Source organism: Tenrec ecaudatus, chromosome 16 (genome assembly GCF_050624435.1).
Source record: "Tenrec ecaudatus isolate mTenEca1 chromosome 16, mTenEca1.hap1, whole genome shotgun sequence".
NCBI classification, from domain to species: Eukaryota; Metazoa; Chordata; class Mammalia; order Afrosoricida; family Tenrecidae; genus Tenrec; species Tenrec ecaudatus.
The window spans coordinates 105,134,136-105,153,813 of record NC_134545.1 but is presented as its reverse complement, the minus strand read 5'-3'; the positions used below and the strand labels follow the sequence as shown (position 1 = coordinate 105,153,813).

Below are 19,678 nucleotides of genomic sequence, written 5' to 3'. Positions count from 1 at the left end.
CCCAAACAAATGAAACACAGTATGGTTCCTCCTGCATCCTGCATCCGGGAGGCCTGGTGCAGTGAGCCCAGGCTGGGCATGCAAGCATTCGGGTTCACTGCCAGGCAAGCTGGGCGGCGGGGTGCTCCATGAGACCTCCCTGCACAAGATCCTTGCCTGCAGCATGAATTTGGGGTCCAATAAATCCAATAAGGGCAAGATTCCTTCTTCTTGGCTGATCTGAGCACAACTCCACCCCCTATCGTCCTCCCTCTACCCTCAGAGCATTTGGCATCTCTTTGAAAACAGCCAGCCTGAAAAGAAATTTATAAGACAAGCTAAGTGATTTTCCAGCCAAGCAGAATGACGGGGCCTGTTACTGTCTTCTTCCATTTGTCATGAAAGATTTCCTTTGGAGCACTTTTGATGGGACTGCCCCACATTTCAGTGACCGGTGGCAGTGAATGGAAATAGCACAAAGCCGCTGCCAGATAATTTGGCAGAATACACCAAAGGTCATAAAAAATCCAAATCCTTCACTCTCATCATTTCTCAGTGTCTTATCCTTCAGGGGTAGCCCTATATGCACAGATGATTCTGAACACGAACACCTCAACATTGACCACAAGGACCCAAAACAGACAGACAGACATATTCACTGCCATTGAGTCAATGCTGATTCATCGTGACCCCATGTGGGTGTCTGAGGCTGTAACTGCTGACAGAACTAGAAAGCCCAGTCTTTCTGTGGTAATACCCTGGGCTAACATGATGCAGCTGTTGGAAAGGATGGAACTATAGGTCTTCTGTGGTTTTGATGTGATTATATTAGCTGTATGTAATCTTTGTGTGTTTACTTTCCATCTAGAACATCACCACATTTTGGTGAACGTTGCCCTGATCTGTATCCACTGGAACCAGTTTGGTCTTGTAATCAATGTTGACATGAACATGTCCATGTTCAGGATCATTTCTGCATTTAGGCTTGGTCTCTTAAAGATGGGCCCTGAGGAAGGCAATGACTAGAGTAAAATATTTGAATCTGTATGATCCTTGGCGTATGTTGCCAAATATACACCCAGCAAGTGGTCAAGAACCAAAGGCACTGAAAGAAAAAGCCCAAGCTGCACTGAAAAAATAAGGCTCTCAGAATTAAGACTACCCACTGAAATGTTTCAACCAGTTGAAGAAGCAGTCAAAGCACTCACCCATCTATGCCAAGAAATCAGGGAAACAGTTACCTGGTCTACCAAGTGGAAGAGATCCAAAGGAAGCTGACCCAACGGAATATGGACATTACTGAACAGTACAATTAATATCACCTGCAAGAGAAACCTTGCCAAAGTTCATCCAAACATGGTGGAATGTCGATGGGGCACTGTCAAAAATTCAAGCTGGGTTCCGAAGAGGGCATGGAGCAAGGACCACTGCTGGCATCTGATGGATCTCGGCTAAAAGCAGAGAGTAGCAGGGAAAAAATCTTTACTTGTGTTTTATCAACTATGGAAAAGCATTCAATTGTGTGGATCGTAACAGATCATGGATGTCCTTGGGAAGAACGCGAATTCCTGAAGAGTTCATTGTGCTCATGTGGAACCTGTACATGGGTCAAGACGCAGCTGTCCAAACAAAACAGGGAATGGTTTCAAATCAGGAAACGTGAGCATCAGGGATGTATTCTCTCACCACACTTACCAAACGATCTTTATGCTAAACGGATCACCAGAGAAGCTGGGCTACACGAGGAAGAGGGGGCATTGGGGTTGGAGGAAGGCCTAGGAAGGACCTTCCATATGAAGAGGACACCACCTTGCTTGCTGACGGGGAGGACGTGAAGCACTTGCTGATGAAGATCAAGGTCTGCCGCCCTCAGTGTGGACGATGACTCAGTGGAAAGAATCCTCACCACTTGCCCAATAGGTAACAGCATGATAAACAGAAGAAACGCTGAAGCTGTCAAGGATTTTCATCTGGCTTGGATCCGCAATCAATGCTCATTGAAGCAGCAGTCAAGAAATTAAATGACACACGGCATTGTGTTGGGTGAGCCTGCTGCACAAGATCTCTGGAAAGCACTGAGGAGCAAGAATATCACATTGGGGACTACGGCGTGCCTGACCCCAGCCATGGCTGTTTTAATCGCCTCCTATGCATGTGAAAGTGGGGAACCGAATAAGGGAAGGCCTGAGAAGAGTCGATGCATTGAAATTATTGTGCTGGAAAAGAACACTCAAGAGCCACGGATTGCCAAAGAACAAACAGCTCTGCTTTAGCACAAGGCCAGCCAGCGTGCTCCTTTGAAGCCAGGATGGGGAGAACTTGGTCTCGTGAGTTCAGGACATGGTATGAGGAGATCAGTGCCTGGAGCAGGTCATGCTGTTGGAGGAAGGTAGAAAGGCAGCGGCCAGGAGGAAGGCCCTCAACCAGACGGATGGACACAGTAGTTAGAACAATGGGCTCCAATCGAACAAGAGGGCGACACAGGACCCGGCAGTGCTGCGTTCTGTTAGACACGGGGCCACCGTGAGCCAAAACTGACTTGATGGCACTAACAATAACAACAACAACAACAGATAGACCCATTCAAAGCGGAGGCTACGCAGCGCATCGCCCAAGGAATGTGTGCATTTTCCCCACAGGCCCGAAGAGAACAGGGGGAGAGAAGTGATGGGCGGGCGTCTGTGTGCTGACAGGAGCAGCTTGGTGGATTCATCCCCAAGAAAGTCTGACCGCGACTCAAAGTATCTGAGCTCTGACTCACCCGGAGTGTCGGCCACGGTATTTATACGGCTTTCCCTCCCTTCCAGCAACAGCTCTGTAATTATGGTTCAAGGGCATTTCTGGGCGCTTCTAACTCTTGCGGGGATAAATCAGTCATCTGATACATGGGGAGCACTTAGGTCATCGTCCAAACCGAAGGAGATTATTGGGGGCAGGGGGCAGAAGGAGGAGAGGATGTTTTCTTGGCATTATTTTGAAAGGAAACTTAATGAAAGGGAAACTGTGAGTAAAAAAGGAAGCTGTTTCTCAGGCTCATGGAAAATTAGCCGTGGGACACACCTCTCTCTTCCCAGCACCTCTTCTGTCAGGAAGGCGCAGGTTAAGATGGGGTCTCAAATCAAACAGACCGCACCCTAGCCTCCCCACTGGACAGCCCTGGGAGAGCCTTGACTCACTGGAGAGCCTCAGTTTCCCCCTTGGGAAAGTGACGTGCTGGGACTATAGAACTGTAAGGACCTCCCACTCTCAGGCTTGAGGCTCTGCGATGCTGGTCTCCCTACAGGCCAGTTCACAGCTTTGCCTTTAACCCAATCAGCCACCAGAGTCGAAGGAAGGAAGGAAGGAAGGAAGGAAGGAAGGAAGGAAGGAAGGAAGGAAGGAAGGAAGGAAGGAAGGGAGGAAGGAAGGAAGGAAGGGAGCCCTCCCCCAACAAGATCCAAGACAAGGAAAGAGGGACTCATGTGGCCAGTAGTCCCTAGGCTTGTCCTCCTGTTCCACAGAGACCTTGTATCTCTTGGCTGCTCCTTCTGAGTAACACAAAGGTGTGAGGGTTAGAGAAGGCGAGGGCAGGATATTCTTTGCAGAGGATTAAAGGTTTTTGGGGTGGTTGAATCATGTCTTCCTTGCAACACCCTATCCCCCCACCCCATCCCTCCAAAAGGGTATGTTGAAGTTGTTTACCCTTTGTACCTGAGATGGCTTGGAAACAGGGTCTTTGGAGATGTTCTCAGGCTCGTGTGAGGTCATACTAGAGTGAAATAGGTCCTAATCCTGGATGACGGGTGTCCTTATAAAAAAAGAGGAGGCAGGCAGATGCCTGGAGAGGGAGGCATGGGGCATGTCATCCTGCAGAGCCCCTCCAGGAATCACCATGGCTGGCACACATTTAATGACACGGTGAGACAATACATTTCTCTTCTGATAAGCCACCCAGATTGTGGCGTTTAGGAAGCCAGGACGGAGGATTAAATGTTTGGTCAACTGTTCCCAACAGGCTGCAAATGGAAAGTATCATGTTGTTATGTTGTTAGGTGCCATCGAACCAGGTCCAAGTCACAAAGACCCTCGGTACCACGGGCCTAAACACTGCCCAGGCCTGCACGCCTCTCACAACCATCGCGCTGTGGTGCTCGCTCCATGTCAATCCAGCTTCCATGGTTTCCACTGACCCTCCGTCTTACCAAACATGAGGCCCTTCTTCTCCCCGTGAACACAAAGGATGGAGACAAAGTGTCATCCTCACCTCTCAGGAGCTTTCGGCTCCATCCCAGACGTGTTCGTCCTTCTGACGGTCCACAGTCTATCCCATGCCCTTTGCCCGTGCCACAATTCAAAGGCATCCGTTCATCGTTAGCCTTCTGATTTCAAAGGCATCGTCCTTCTTGGCTCCGGCTTTCCCATGCTCGGGTCAGACACGCTGAAAGCCCTCAAAGGGGTGCTGTGCAGCAGGAAGGCATCGGCGCACACGGATGCTTTCCTGGCAGACTCCAGTGCTCGCGCGTCCTCCTGCCCTCCTATGTGGTTAGTGGATCTTCCTACTAGCCTTTCCCCCCGAGGACTGACCGCATAGGGCTACCTTCTCCTGAGCACAAAATGGCTCCTAGAGAAATGTCGGACGAGGGTGGAAGCCAAGGGCAGGCCAGTCATTTCCTGGCTCCTCTGGTTAAAGAGAAAAGCGCTGGAATGCGGACCGCAGGTTCCCCACAGAGGAGTCCGTCCCTGACTCAGGCACAGAAATGCCCACACGGCTGGTCTATAGCCCTGGGATGCTTCCTTTGAGGTGAAATGAATGAACTTAACCTTGGATGTCCTCTGGAACCCAGGGTCATTACTCAAGGACAGTACACTCACCATGCCCAAGATCTGCCGTGTGTCAGGGGACTAGAGGACATCCCTGGAGGGCACCTATGTCATGTCACTAAGATCTGCCGTGTGTCAGGGGACTAGAGGACATCCCTGGAGGGCACCTATGTCACGTCACTAAGATCTATCTTGTGTCAGGGGACTAGAGGACATCCCTGGAGGGCACCTATGTCACAACGCCAGTATGCATTTGACTTGACTCAGCCGCCCTCCAGTTCCACTGTTTGTGCAGATGCTACCAGGAGTCCTGCTCCATCGCAGACATTCAACCCACTCCTGTGCAACAAACAGAGCCCGTTCACACCCATTATCGCATCGCAACTGACCCCCGTGGTCTCCTCTCTCAAAAAACCACACTCATTGCCATCGAGTCAACGCTGACTCTTAGCAACCCCCTGTGGGTTTCTGAGACTCTGTTTATGGGAGTAGAAAGCCCAGTCTTTGTCTTGCCAAGCTGCTGGTGGTTTTGAACTGCCAACCATGCAGATCACAGCCCAACACGTAACCACTACACCACCAGGGCTCCTTCCACAGTATCCTGGGCACCAGTATTGCCCCCTGTTGTCAAGTGTTAGTAAATCCCCTCAAAGATCCAAGCCGGGCTAAAACCCCGGTTTCCCAACGCTCGGAGTCCACAAGAGAGACAGCAGTTTAGGGCTTCGGAATGCACCCGAGGGAGTTCAGCACCCTCTTCCAGGAACGGAGAGACCTAGACAGCAGAAAATCAGTGACGACAGAGCGGCTCTGAGGAGGTCATCAACATGACCGCATTGCTCTTTAGGGGGCACCGCACCCCACCACAGCCAGAACACACTTTCTTCTCAAATTGGCAGGGACCATTCAGCAGGACGGACCCCACGCTGGGCCGCGAAGCACGCCGAACAGACGGACAGGACAGACATCATGTAAAGTACGTTCTCAGGCCCCAAGGGAATTAAACAACAGGGAGCACCGCTGAGACCCCCAAACCTGGGGTGACTGAACACGACACTTCTAAAGAACGCACAAGTCAAAGAAGAAGTCTCACGGATTGACTCAGGAGTAAGGCAGACTTGGATGCAAAGCAGAGTACCCCCTCTTCCTCCTGAGTGGCCTTGGACCTCCGTGAGCAGTATCCTGGAGATGCTGCCCCCCACCTACGAGGAAGGAGCCAGGAAGGAGTGAAGACGGTTAACGCAATGCCAACCTCCCAGAAAGCACGTGCTGGAGTCACTTTCGGGGCCTGGTTCCCACCCCGCTGGCTGTCCGGAGGAACACAGTCCCCCTGGGCTAGCTCGCTCTCCCTGCGCCAGAGAAAAGCAGATGTCCTTGCCGAGTGCCGAGACTCCCCTCCTCTGCATCCAGTTGGCAACCCTCCCCCAGTGCAGCCCCAAGAGACAGAACTCTCTGCTTCCACCCATCCCCACCAGGCAGTGGCTGCCACTCGGAACACTGGCACCCAAGCCAGGGTTCTCCTGATCACAGGGAACGCGATGACTCAGCTCTGGGGTGATCAAGTAACATCTTGCCTCAGACTGTGCCAAAGGGGTTTTACTGCAACTCTCCCCAAGCAGACCTCAGCGCACTTGGAGGGCGGGAAGATGCCGCTGCTCAGGCCTCCCCCATCGCCTCTGCTGGACGGAATTACACAACTCATAGCAAAGATGGAGGGCTGGACGCACTGCACGAGGCTCTGACTCACCACGACGGGGGTGACTCAAATTTGGGACCGATCAGAGACTCTCGCTGCACCAAGGAGCCCTCCTGAGAGGGCTAGCCCCTGGCGGGGTGCGGCTGCGGTCACCTGGGGCTGGAGAAGACTGTCCTTGTGAGATGGGCTTGGTTGGTCAACGGCTGGTGCCAGGAATCCAAAATAACAAGGTGTCTGTGTGAGCCCCCCCCCCCCACGCTCCCCACTAAAGATGTGAACCTCTTTCCTTCCGGCACATTCCCAGAGCTAGCGACCCCAAGCAAGCATCGTTCTAGAAGGTTCAAGTGCTTCTGGAAAGGGCCAGCTCTTAGACCTTGAAAAACCCTAGGAGGGCCCGTGGGATAATGTGTGTCAAATCCCAAGCGTTCCGGACAGAGCGGCTCTGAATTCTGGCCAAATCGTAAGCTTCTTGGATGGTCCCGGCAATGGCTGGAGCTTTTAATAAGAAGACATCGGCAAGGCTGGTTCAGTGTTGCCCATCTGCATGAAGAACCTTCTCTAACATGGCCACTGGCAAATTCTGAGTCAGCCTCCAGGTCACCCACCCTGCACCCCCTTCTTTCTCTGTAATGTCTTCCCTACCCACCCACCCCCCTTCTCAAGACCACCTCAGGGCTTCCCATGGTTCCTTCGGATGCCTTGACAATGACAATCATCGTCACGAGGATCACTGACCAGGAAGAGTGACTGCTTCAGTCCAGGATAGAGCTAAGTCCTTCGGTCCTCCAACTGTCCTGCGAGCTGCGCAAGCACACAGGCACTATCACTGGTATTTACTGGCAAGGAAACCGAGGCTGCAGTGAAGTCACATGAGAAGCCACACGGCTGGAAAGTGGTCATCGGTCTCTAGTCTCCACCTTGTCGATGTGCTGCAGGGCCGCCCATGAGCCCCTGGAGATCATGATGCAGCACATCAAGCCGGATTTGTCGGAGTCTCCGTATCTGGCACACTGGGACTCATAGCAGGCGTCCAGTCAGTGCTCTGACTGAATGAACTTAGATCTCATGGCCTGGCCCCAAAGTTGAGCCCCGACTATGCCCCTAGCAGGGATGTACCTGGATGTCCAGTGAGTGCGCTCATTCCTGGCTGCGGTGGCCGGTGCCCTGGGGTTCTGGACAAACCACCGAGCATCACTGAACAACTTCCCGGCCACTTGCGGAGCCTTTGGGAAAACACATTGAGAATGGCTAGACTTCTCTTTCTGTGCTGAGATCATCTTTCTTCTTCATTTTTTTAATGTCAGGGAAGGTGGAGAAGGGAAAGATGTCCCACTTGGGACCTGGAGGCAGACCCAGCCTTAGGCGCCTGGGTAGGATAAGGTATGTCAAGCTGTCTGGAGCTCATCTCCATGGTAACACCCTGGTCATCCCCATGGTACCAGTCTGGTCATCTCCATAGTACTACCCTGTCATCTCCATGGTACCAGTCGGGTCATCTGGGACCGGCAGTAGCAGTAAGTGTAAAACTGGAATCCAGGGCAGTCAGGCATAAGACAGGTTCCACCCAATCAATGACGAACTTGGCTGTAACCATCAGTAAAAAGAAGAAGAAGTGCATCTTAAAGTAGCCTGCCCAGCCTTTCAAAGGAGGATCAGATGCTTACAACCTCTTTGGAAATGTGTTTTCTTCACAAAATCAGATTATCCCATCTGGATGGGGACCTCAGAGACCATCTGGTCCAATGCCCTCACTTCTGAGGCTCCCAGAGGTCAGCAGGATACAGTCACCTACCTAGGCAACAGCCCACAAAGAGCTGGGGCCAGGTATCCATTAGTCCCCACCCTAGCTGGCCTCTCAAAGAACCCTAGTCCCTAACCACGTATGATTTCTCCTTAGTAAGCCCTGACCTGATCTATTTATTCTCTTGAAATGTAAGCTCGTGGAAAGTCTGATTTCTGAATCCAAGGCACGGACCATGTCCAGGATCCCAGAATCCTGAGCAGGTGCTGAGCTCAGTGCCAAGACCCCAGGCGGTGTAGCCATGGTGAGCTCGCGGTCCCAGCCACAATCCCTCGCCGACAGCAGCTATTTTAAGCCCTGCGCAACCGATTCATAGCAATCCTGTATGAAAGGGAGAACCCGAGAGCTTGGCTCCCGCCATGGGTGCTTACGAATTGAAGGAGCCTCCACACGCTAACTTTTGAGTAAAAGCCACAGAGCAATAAAAGAATGCCCACCGGCGGGAGGGAAGCCTTATTAACCGCCCGGAAGACCTCCTGGCTCCCCAGTCTCAATTGATTAAATGCTGGAGAAGCTCGGCTCCCGCCATGCCAGCCTGTGCAAACATGAAGCCCCTGCCCACACAGAGCTGTCAGCGACAAAAGATGGGTCAGGGTTGTCAAGAGTGGCCGCGACTCGCCAGCACATGTTGTGCTTCAGCCTGGAGGAAGGTGCCAACTATAGACAAAGCATGGCTGTATCTTCCCCTCACTTTCAAAATATCCACTTCCCCGAAGGCAAGGGCTCGGGTCAGTCCAACTCTCCCATCCCCAGCCCCCAGTCTGGTCCGGCACAGAGCTGGCGCTCAGGGAGTGCTTGTGCCGACAGTGGTCATAAAGGAACTATCTCAAGGAGATGTTATAAACAATTCAGGCCTCCAAGAAATCAAGTAACAGGCCAAGCCAATGGTTCTTCCCCAGGAAGCTGTGCGTCCAGAGACTCTAGGTCAGGAGCCTGGGGTGAGACCGGGACAGGCAATCCCAGAAATCGCCAGCAGAGGGCTCCTACGTATCCGCTGCAGCTTGGAGAACTGGGCTTTCCCAGCAGCCAGCATTCTTTTGATTCAAGTGTATCAAAGGAGAGCCAGACAAGCCTTCTGATGTTTGCTCACAGGGAGCCTGTAGGATGGGGGTAGAATTGTCCCTGTGAGTTTCCAAGACTGTAATGCTTTCCAGGAATAGAAAGCTCTGTCTTTCTCCCGCGGAGCAGCTGGTGCTTATGAACTGTAGTCAGCACCGCTATGCCAACAGGGCTCTTGACATTTCCCGTCTCATGCTTCCTGGCCACCCACTATCAGAAGTCCGAGGTGCAGCACGATCCTGGGGAACTAGGGGGCTCATCTGGGAACAGAGGGATATAGGTGCACTTGGCCTCAGCCAGGGCTGTACCCCAAGCCCTGGAGGCAGGGCCTGTTGCAGACTCCTATGCTCGTCTTGTCCCGTGGTCATCTCATGTCAAGGCCCAGTCATCCAGGCCAGTTTACATCAGCTCCTAGCTGCAGCATGGCTGAGCTGGCTCGTCATCTCTGTTGCTCTGTCAGTAGCACAATGCAGTAGTTACAGAACAGGATCGAGCCTGATGACCCGAGTTCAAGCCCTGGGCAAGGCATTCGTTGGTGATCCCAGGAACGGCACGGGGAGGACAAAGCACACACTTCTGAGAGGTGGGCCAAATGAGCTAACACAGGTCTAGACCTAAATGAGCACCGAGGACATCAGCCCTCAGCGAGGGGATGTTCTCATTAAACACAAGTCCCCTTCTCTCGGTTGTTCTCTCTTGACCAGTAGAAAATGTTTGCTTTAAACTGATCCAAACGGCTAACAGGACCTCTTTAAAGTGTTGAAAAACAAGAATGTTACTTTGAGGACTAAGGTGCGCCTGACCCACGCCGTGGTCCTTTCACTCCCCGTATACTCGGCTGAAAGTTGACATTGAATATGAAAGACCCAAGAAGCATCGATGCACTTGAACTATGTATGGTGCTGGTGAAGAACACTGAAAGAACCATGGGCTGCCAAACGAACACACAGGTCTGTCTTGCAAGGACAGCCAGAATGCTCCCTAGAAGCGAGGGTGGTGATACTTTGTCTCACAGACTCTGGACCAGTTGTCAGGAGAGACCAGTCCCTGGGGAAGGCCCTCATGCTTGGTCAAGTAGAGGGGCAGCGAAAAAGAGCAAGGCCCCCGGGACAGGATGGACGGACACAATGGCTGTAACCATGGCTCCGACATAAGAACCATCGTGAGGATGGCGGAGGACCCAGAAGTGTTTCGTCCTCTTGTCCTTTGGGTCACTATGAGTGAGACCACAAGCACAGCCACAAAGTGCTGTGAGCAGGGGAGGGGGTTGTGGAAGAACAGAACTCTGTCGGCTAGTCACTGCTAAAGCAAGAGATTGTTTCCTTCCTATACCATGCGCCATGTGTGTGTTTGTGTGTGTGTGTGTGTGTGTATGTGTGTGTGTGTATGCGCTGAACTACTGTCTCTGTGAAAGGCCATGGACACAGTGCTTTCCCTGCTGGCCAGCCAAAGACCCACTCTAAACACCAGTCCTGCCAACCTGGCCCGGGACAGTCTGACGGCACTGCCTACTTCCTGCCTCCTCTCCCTCTCTGCCCCTTAGAAAACCTGACAGTAGGAGCCCACGCTGACCTCGGGAGCTCCAGCCTAGGGCCTCCACTCACCTCAGAAGGGACTCCCTGCCCTGCCCTGCTCTGCCCAACTAATGCAGCACCGGGCTCACCTTCTGAGAAGCAGGCTGCTGGTCAACTGCTCACAATGAGGTCCAGTGACTGGCCCACGGCCTCCTGCTGCTTAGTGCTGGAAAGGGCCTTTGGGGAGAGGAGTCTGTGAGAGCACCCAAAAGCAGAGTGACTGGTGGGAGGGGCAGGGCCAGTAAAGAAAGACAGGGACTGAGCATCTCTGGTACCCGCGCTCTCCTCGTTCCTTCCTTCATTCACTCAATCACTCATCCATCCATCCCTCTAAATATTTATCGTGCGCGTGCCAAGCAGACAGGCAAACACAAACTGGGCCAGCACACTGAAGAACTCCATAAATATTTGCAGAAAGAAGAGGGGAAGGCTCAGTGTCATACCCTCCCCCCTCCCACCCCTTTAGCCCCACCACCTGCAGGAGAGGGCCTGTTTCTCTCCCAGCAGTGATGCCCCTGCCCAGCCAGGAACCGAAGGGCTCCTTCAGTGACGCTGCCTCATTGGCAATAAATGACTCCAGGCCCCCAGCTGCTGGTGCAGCTGCCTTAAGCAAGACGCTCTGCTTGCCAGACCACTGCAACAGCCGAACTCCCGGTGAGGGACTGAATGTGACTTCAGAAAGGTGCATGGGAAATTTGCATTGCCATGGTTCGTGTTCTGGACATGCAAACCCTCCCAGCCATCCAGTCCACTCTGACCCTGCAGGGCAGGGGAGAACTGCCCGAACCTGGTGGGTTTCTGACACTGTAACTCTTGCTGCTGTGGAAAGCCTCCTTTTTCTCCAGCGGAACTTCTGGTAGTTTCCAACTGCAGACCTTGAGTTCAGCAGGCCAGTACATAACCACTACGCCACCAGGGCTCCCCCACGATGTGCTGAAGCCCCCTCTGTATGGCATCCTGAGCCCTCTAACCGGAGCCCTGGTGGGTAGCGGATGACCCATTGGACTGCTAACTGCAAGGTCAGTGGTCCTAAACCACCAGTCACTGCAAGTGAAAAAAGAGGCTTTCTGGGGCAGTTCCAGCCTGTCCTGTGGGGTCACTATGAGACAGAATTGGCTGGAGGCGGGGGGGGGGGGGGGGGGGGGAGTTTGGTTAATTTTAAGTCCTATAAGGAAGAATACAGACCTACTTGGAAATCGTTTTCTTTGTTTTGCTAATGGAGACCTATCAGGGCTGGGCGTGTCCCAACCTGAATCTTCCTTGTGGGATAAAAAGATAGGCTAAGACCAGGAAACGCCAGCAGTAGGGGAGAGGCCCTGGACCACCCCAGCCCCCGAATTCTGACATCAAACCCCTAACCTGTGAGAATGAGTCCTGGTGATCCAGTGGCTAAAACACTTGCTCTAACCAGAAAGTCTCCAAAACTTTGAGGCCATCGGCAGGCAGGCTGCCCTAAGGATGGGCAGCCTTGGAAATCCCACCACGCAGCTCTACTCCATCCCGGGCCGCTGTGCGCCGCAGTCCGCTCACAAAGGTGGGTTTGGTTTTGGGGTGGAATTGTGAGGAAAGGCATCTGTCCTTTGAGGCCACCCACCCAGCATCTCCAGGTGACTGACCCGCACCCGCACCCACGTTCGGACAGCTGCGCTCTGCGGCTCGGGGAGCCCCCTACAGCGCCTCCTTAACTCTCCCAATTCCAGCTGGCCAGCTCCGGAGCTCCCGTGCTGCCCGAAACACAGTCCCCACTGTCTCCCGGGGGCACCCGGCCCGCGTGTCGCCTAGCCGGAGCTGGCCGTGCAGGGCCAGGGCCCTAGAACCTCGCTGAGCCAGCGCCTCAGCACCCGGCTTCCTCCCCCTCCGTTGGGGAGCAGGGGCTGGGCCCGGCGGCAGCCCGCAGTTGCAGCCAAGTGTGGCTGGCGCGTCCCTGTGGACACAGCTGGCCTGGCCGCGGCTGAACTCCGCTTTTTCCACGTGGGCTCGCCGCCTAAAGCCTGGAAGCATCTCTCCTTGAGGGCCGAGAAGGCGCTGGAAGATTCCTCCACGCAGTTCCTTCGCCCATCCTCCCCACCTCCAGGGCCCCCCAAGTTCCCGTCGCCCGGAGTGGGGACAGCACCCCTTCTCTGTCGTCGCCAGCCCCTCTGTGACCCAGAGCCCCCGCTCTGCTTTTTCAAACTGCCCCGTTTACTTCCCAAAAGGCGAAGCGAGCCAGGCAATGAACCGCTTAGACGTGGTCCCTGCCATCTGAGGGGACTGGGGTGGAGGTTGGGGCCGCCACTCGTAAAAGGAGAAGGAAGTGAATAAAGTTTTCCGGGAGAAGGTCCGTGATAAAACCAGTAGGTCGGTTGAAGGATAGCGAGAGAGGTCGGATCCAAGATCTCCTGGGGACTCGGTAGATACAGAAGCTGCCCCCCATCCGCCCTGGAGGCCCACAACCCTAGGTCTTCGAGTCCTGGGTGCTGTGTGGTTCGTGCACACCCAGTTCCCCAACGCTCGGAACCGGGCCCCGGCTGGGCGCGCAGCTCGGTGTCGGGGCGCCGGCGCCTCGCTGCCACCCGGGCGCAGCTGCGCGCCTCTCCGGGCAGTGGGCGCCCAAAAGACCCCGCCGCCCGCCGCGGGTACCTTGGTCGCAGGAGCCGCGCTGCAGGACGATGACCGGCGGCTGGCTCTGTCTCTCCGCGCGGCGGCTGGCGGCGCGCAGCTGGCACAGGTTGGCATAGGAGCTGCCGTCGCTGCCACACACCGGCTCGGAGCTGGCGCACACGCAGAGGCCGGCCTGCGAGCGCCGGCGCACGGTGGTCGTGGCGGGGACCCCGAAGGACACTACGCACTGCAAGCCCTCGCCGCACGGGCCCTCCTGCGCTCCGCACGCGGCGCCCTCGGCCGCGCCGCACACCTCGCAGCAGCCGCAGGCGTCGCGGACGCGGCCGGCCTCGCAGTGCCCCGGCGGCGGGGCGCAGCGCGCGGGCTCGCAGCGCGCCGGGCAGCCGAGGGGCGCCGCGAAGGGCGACGAGCTGCCGGGCCGGGCCACGGCCAGCAGGAGCAGCGGCGACAGGAGCAGAGCGGCGCGCGCGGGCTGCATGGCGACCGGAGCACTGTGGCGACTGGGATGGCCCGGGAGCGGGCGCGGCGCCTGGATGAGCGCGGGAGGCGGTGCCGGGGGCCGGGCCGGGCCGGGCAGGGGGAGCGGCGCGAGGGCGCGCGGCCGACGGCCCAGCCCATTGGCCTCGGCGCCGTGACGGGCCGCCGGGGGGACGGGCGCGGCGCCGGGAGAGGACCGTTGCGGCCGGGACTAAGCGGACGCCCCGCCCTCGCGCCGGCCTCAGTTTCCCCGGCGCCCCCCTCCCCACGACGGAGTCGCCCTTTAGGGGTGCTGGCCCTGCAACTCGGACCCCCGAAACGAATCGGAGCATCGACCTTGGGGCCGTTGCGGGACCCTGGGGCCGGGCCAATGGGCCGGGCCAATGAGCCGGGCGGCCAGGCAGAGCAAAAGCATGTAGAATACCTGAGTCTGCGTCTTTAAGAAGTGGTCAGGGGCGAGGGTGTGCGTGCCTTCCGAGGAAGGTCACAGGCGAGTGTGACGAGGGGAAGGGGGACAGTGAGGGGGCGGCCAGGGGAGAGGGGCGGAGGCTCGTTGGCGTTTTCCACCCGGAGTCTGCACTTGCTGTTAAAAAGGGAACTCGCCTTTGATCTCCGTTTACAGGTTTTGGTACACCTTTGGACAGGTGTCAGTCCAGTCGCCGTGAATTGGGCCAAGGGTGAGCCCAGAAGAGGACCCTTCTGCAGAGGTGGCACCAGGGGCCGGGCGCAGAAGCATCATAGGGTAGTGGCACAGCCGTGCCCCGCCTGCGGAGGAAAGGGGTTCTCATTCTCAGGGCTGCAGCAGAAGTGCCCATGGGGCTGGGGACAGCTTAGCCATGTTTCACACTACTCTCTCCATTGGACTGTTTTCCTGTGCCTTCGCTGCTTTCCCGGTGGTTGAAAGAGTAAACTCCAAATGTGTATAACCCTCATTAAAACACCTTGTTACCTAGCTCATGGTCCAGAGCCAAGCAGCAGGTCCAGATCAGGCAACCTGAGGCCACAGAAAGAGGTGGAGACTGAGGGGCTGGCCCTGCAGACTGAGTCAAAGTGTTTCCCACAACTGGACCTCAACCTTGTACAAATGGGGGCCGAGGCCCCAAAGCCCCTCAGTCCTTCTGCTGGCGACCCTGTAACTTATGGGACATTCAGACTAAATGTCCAGAATGCTGTGCCTGGGTCTCACTGCCATCACAGCCACGCTCTAGGACACAGTAGAATTGCCCCTGTATGTGTCCAGGACTGTCCCTCCTTTACAGGCACAGAAAGCCTCTTCTTTCTCCCTGGAAGTGGACGGTGGTTTCGAACTGGTGGCCTTTCAGTTAGTAGCCCATGCATAACACACTGGCTCCCAGGGCTCCAGTACATATAGGTAGCTGTGAATAACAAATAAAGTTGGGGGTGGGGGTGGGGGTGGGGGTAGGGGTGGAGTGAAGGGGGTAATTACTTGACAAAGTAGATCTGCATCTAAAAAGCCTCTCAGGCAGGGTTGGGGGGAGGAAAAGCAAAGGGCGCCAGGTGAATGGAGTTCCTGGGTGGTCCCAACAACACCTGGAGGAAAGGCCAGCTGGGCTGAGGTGTCCTTTGATGCAATCACCAACCAAACTCATTCCACCAAATGCCTTTGTGACCCTCCCAGGTCGCTGGGAAAGGAAAACCGAGTGCCAGTAAAAGGGACAGGAATGAGCCCAGCCAGCAGGGACTGGAGTTACCAGAACAGACTCCAGAAGAAAAGGCAGCTGGAGTATTGTATACTGGGACACCAGGAAATAAACTGAGGAGATTATGAAGATGCAATAGATTTCCCAGGAATGGTCGTAAATATGCAATAGGGCAGGGCTCTGAGTCATGACAGAGTATGGCTTTTCAGACCCCTTGCTTTTAAGTACTTTCCTGGGGGTCCGGGGATGCCTGGTTCCTCCACTAAAGTGCTTTTGCTCCCAGTGACCTCAAGGTTATGGCTGTCCTCTCTGCACATGCTCACTGGGCCAGGTCTGGTCATAACCGCCCCTGTGAAGGGACACTTCCTAGAGGAGAAAGGTCTGAAGGAGATGGGTTGTCAGGAAGGAGGGCTCAGGTTAAGGATGGGCAATGTCTGAGGCATAGACAACAGCTTGTATCCTGAGGGGGTCGGGGTGGAGGTGTTCCCTTGGGCAAGCTGTGGATTCACCATGGAACACAGGCTAAGCAGATTGGGGATTGGTCTCAGATTCTGACTCAGTAACCCCATAGGGCAGAGTAGAACTGCCCCTTTGAGTTTCTGCCAACTTCATGTTTAGCAGCTCAATGTGCAAACAAACATACACAGACAAAAAAAATTTTGTGCATTTTTTACATCATGAAAATTAATTTCTCACTTCCCAGGGCTTAGCACAAATTCTCCGGGAAGACTTTTCTACAGAAAGGAGCCAGCTTGGAAGCACCCAGGCGGGTTCTCAGGCACTCTCTCTGTGGCCCTGATTTGTAGCAGTTAAGCTTTCATTCCGAACAGTCCTGGTATTCATGATTGGGAGGTGCCGCAGCTGCCAATGCTTCATCAGAAAGGGAGGCTTCTAACTAGGAGCAGGGCAGCCCTGCTTGGGCAGCTCAGCTCGTCAGGGCCGGCAGCCCCGGTTTTGCTTCTCTAGAGAGCCCGAACCAACCGAAGACCAAGTGGAGAAGAAGAGGTGTGATCCTCTCTGTTGAGAACAGAGGAAGTGGTGCCCCTCCTCTGTTCATTTGGGTCCCAGTGTAGATAACTTCTTTCTCTGTTCTTTGAGGATGCACTATGGGTAACGGCGCGTGTCCGTTCTTCCTCCGTCTCTCTGAAAAGTAAGCAGAGCTAAACAACCTGCTCAGAGATAAATGATCACCACCGTTCACTACCAGTGAGCCTCCCGGCCTTTCTGTTTCCTTCCTGGAAGACGCTGAGCACCACTGCAGGGCTTGCCATCAACGGACCGGAAGGGAGCAATCTTGCAGCAAGTGTGGGTGCAACCAATGAGCTGTAGCCACTCTTCCAGGTGGGACATGGGCCCGGAAGTCAGGGGGAGAGGTCATCGGGATGAGGGAGACCATCAGCACGAGGGCCTATGATGTCTGAAGGATTCGAGGCTGCCTTGTGAATCCTAGGAAACAAAAAAGGGAACTTCGACACAGAACCGTGCTGGGCAGCAGAAAAGTACTAGTGGTACAAAAGATCGGCCTTGCAAACCTGCCCAGCGACTGCTCCGAAGGAGAACAAGCTGTCCGTCTGCTCCCTCTAAGAGCCTTACAGGGTGGCTCCGAGCCGGAATCAACCTCATGGCAGTGGGTTTGGTTTGGGGTTATGGGGCGCTTCTACTCTGTCGAGAGAGTCACAGCACCGAGAGTCAGAACAGAATGGATCTGATGGCCCCTAATTGTACATAGAAAACTGCGGAATACAGAAACGTGTCATTCCAACCTCGGGTCTGATCCGAGGGCGAGCAGATGCCCAAATGCAAGCAGGCTCTCTCAGTGAGTTCCCTTCCGAACCACAGGGCATGATGGCTTGGCCAGCGCTTCTCAGCCTCCTGTGGTTGGACATCAAGCACCCACCTGGAGGACCTACTAACTTCTGGCCCTGCCCCAGAGATCCTACCCCAGTAGGATTAGGATAGCGCCTGATCTTTTGCATTCCTAGCAAATTCCCAGATGCTAAGGTTGCTGGTCTGGGGGAATCCCACTGTGAGAGCAGCTTGGATTAGGGTCTTACTTTCTCACTGTGGATCATAGGAGCCATGGGGTGATTGTGAATTCCGACAACAGCTGTAAACTGGAATGTTCATTGTACGACCTCAGTGGGCACCTGCCAAAGCCCACCTTCCTGCCTTCCTTCTAGAGGGGTCATTACCTCCAGGATCTGTTTGTGTTTACTTTAAATCTTATTTACTTTTCCTTTAAGCCAATCTTACCAAGAGCTAGATTTGGGTTGTTTCTACTTTCTAATCTCTTCCAAAACTTATAGGCATTGGCTTTTAGAAAGGACTGTAGTTGAAAGAAGAAAAACAACCAAATAGGCCCAGAGTTTAACAACAAAAGCGAGAATAATTCCAGTCCCCATTAACAAAATTGCGTGTTGGCACTGGAAGGGCCTCGAGACTCGGGTCTTTGGGGGTCGCTGTGACTTGGGTTGTCACAAGAACGAGAAAGCCATTCCCGTACCCCAGGAGGAAGCTGCATGTCAGTGAGAACGGAAGGTGGGTGGGGTTGACAGGCAATGACCAATCTCTCATCTGACCAGTAAGCCTGGTCCTTTTCCAGGATTTGGGGTTTTGTTCACATTATCTCTCCCACTTTATCCAGGGCCTCAAATGGGAACCCTTTGAGAGCAGTTGGTGGTGGTAGCCGGGCACTATCTAGTTCTTCTGGTCACAGGGTTGGAGAGGCTGAGGGTCACATGTCCCAATCGTCTTGGGGATAATTGCCTGCATACAGCTTCACTTTCCATCACTCTCCTTTCCTTTGGAGGGAGAGAGGCCAACAGCTGGACCTTAGAGGGCCCTCTTACTGTTACGTTTCAATTTTGTTATTAAAAAACAAACAAGCAACCCTAAGAGTATAATTGGCTATTTAGGGGGCCTCCTTTACCCAAGTACCATCACTCCGTAAGTCTATGTGCCCGTGTTTTTGTTTAGAAGCCTGGTAGTATAGAGGTTAGGTGTTGGTCTGCTAACTGCAAGGTCAGCAGTTCGAAACCACTATCCTTTCCTTGGGAGAAAGACAGGGCTTTCTATTCCTGTAAAGAGATACAGTCTCACCAACCCAAATCCTAAGAGGGTAGGACTGAGAGTCGGGAGTTTGGTTTATTGGTAGGTTTGAAGGCAGATAAAAATCAGATGATGTTGCCTCTTGCTATGTAAACCAAGTCTTCACAGTAATTGACGTGTTTTGTGTTGAAGAGAAAGCGAGACCACCAAAAAGGTATTTCTCTTAAAAAAAAAAGTTGCCACTGAATCAACTTCAATTCAGGGTGCCCTTGTGCGTGAGAAGCTTGCCAGGCCTGGCTTTGCAAGATGCTTCTGGTGGGGATGAACGTCCAACCTTCTGGTCAGTGACCCAGCATGCTTCCTGGGCACCAGCCAAGAACTCCTCTCTGTGAATAGGGTCTGTAGATGGTCTCGGGTCCATGCACATAAGTGCACTGGAAAACTCAGATAAAACCTCTAATTTTCTGGGAATGAACTTGATTAAACCTGAACCTAGAAAGGATAGAAAACCCAAGCGTGTCTTTTCCTGGAGCAAATGGTCAGGGGTGTCTCCTCAACTGAGCATTGCGTCCTAAGGGGCGTAGGGACCGCCCACCAGTTCTTGAAAGCAAGGAAGCCCAGTCCTTGGTAAGCTGTCTCAGGGCAGCTAAAAAGAAAAAGTCCCGTTTCCCCCCCCTATGAAGTTACTGTAACACTGATCAGAGAAAAATGCAGATTAAAGCCACTGCCATCCATGTAAAAACCATTTAAAACATTATTAGCACACAGAATCTGACAGTGTATTCAAGACAGTAATATATCCTGGCCAAGTAGAAATGCAAAGATCATGAATTATTAGAAAATGGACTAGCGTTATTCACCAAATTCATCTAAGGAAGTGGGGGGGGATTACTTCTATAGATATTGATATTTGATCAATTCAACCACCGATCTTTACTGACAGCTCAATGAAGTAGAAATAGATACTTCTTGAACAGAATAAAAC

The 19,678-nt window shown here is 53.9% G+C and overlaps 1 protein-coding gene across 1 annotated transcript in view; it reads right to left on the bottom strand.

The window, feature by feature from the left end:
* The window catches only part of HTRA1 (HtrA serine peptidase 1), a 73,867-nt gene extending 59,867 nt beyond the window's left edge, over positions 1-14,000 (bottom strand). The window contains exon 1 of the mRNA XM_075534480.1: positions 13,526-14,000. Within this exon, the coding sequence (XP_075390595.1) occupies positions 13,526-13,985 (460 nt within the window). The 5' untranslated portion in view covers positions 13,986-14,000. The remainder of the gene's footprint in view (positions 1-13,525) is intronic.
* Between the last annotated feature and the right edge of the window lie 5,678 nt (positions 14,001-19,678).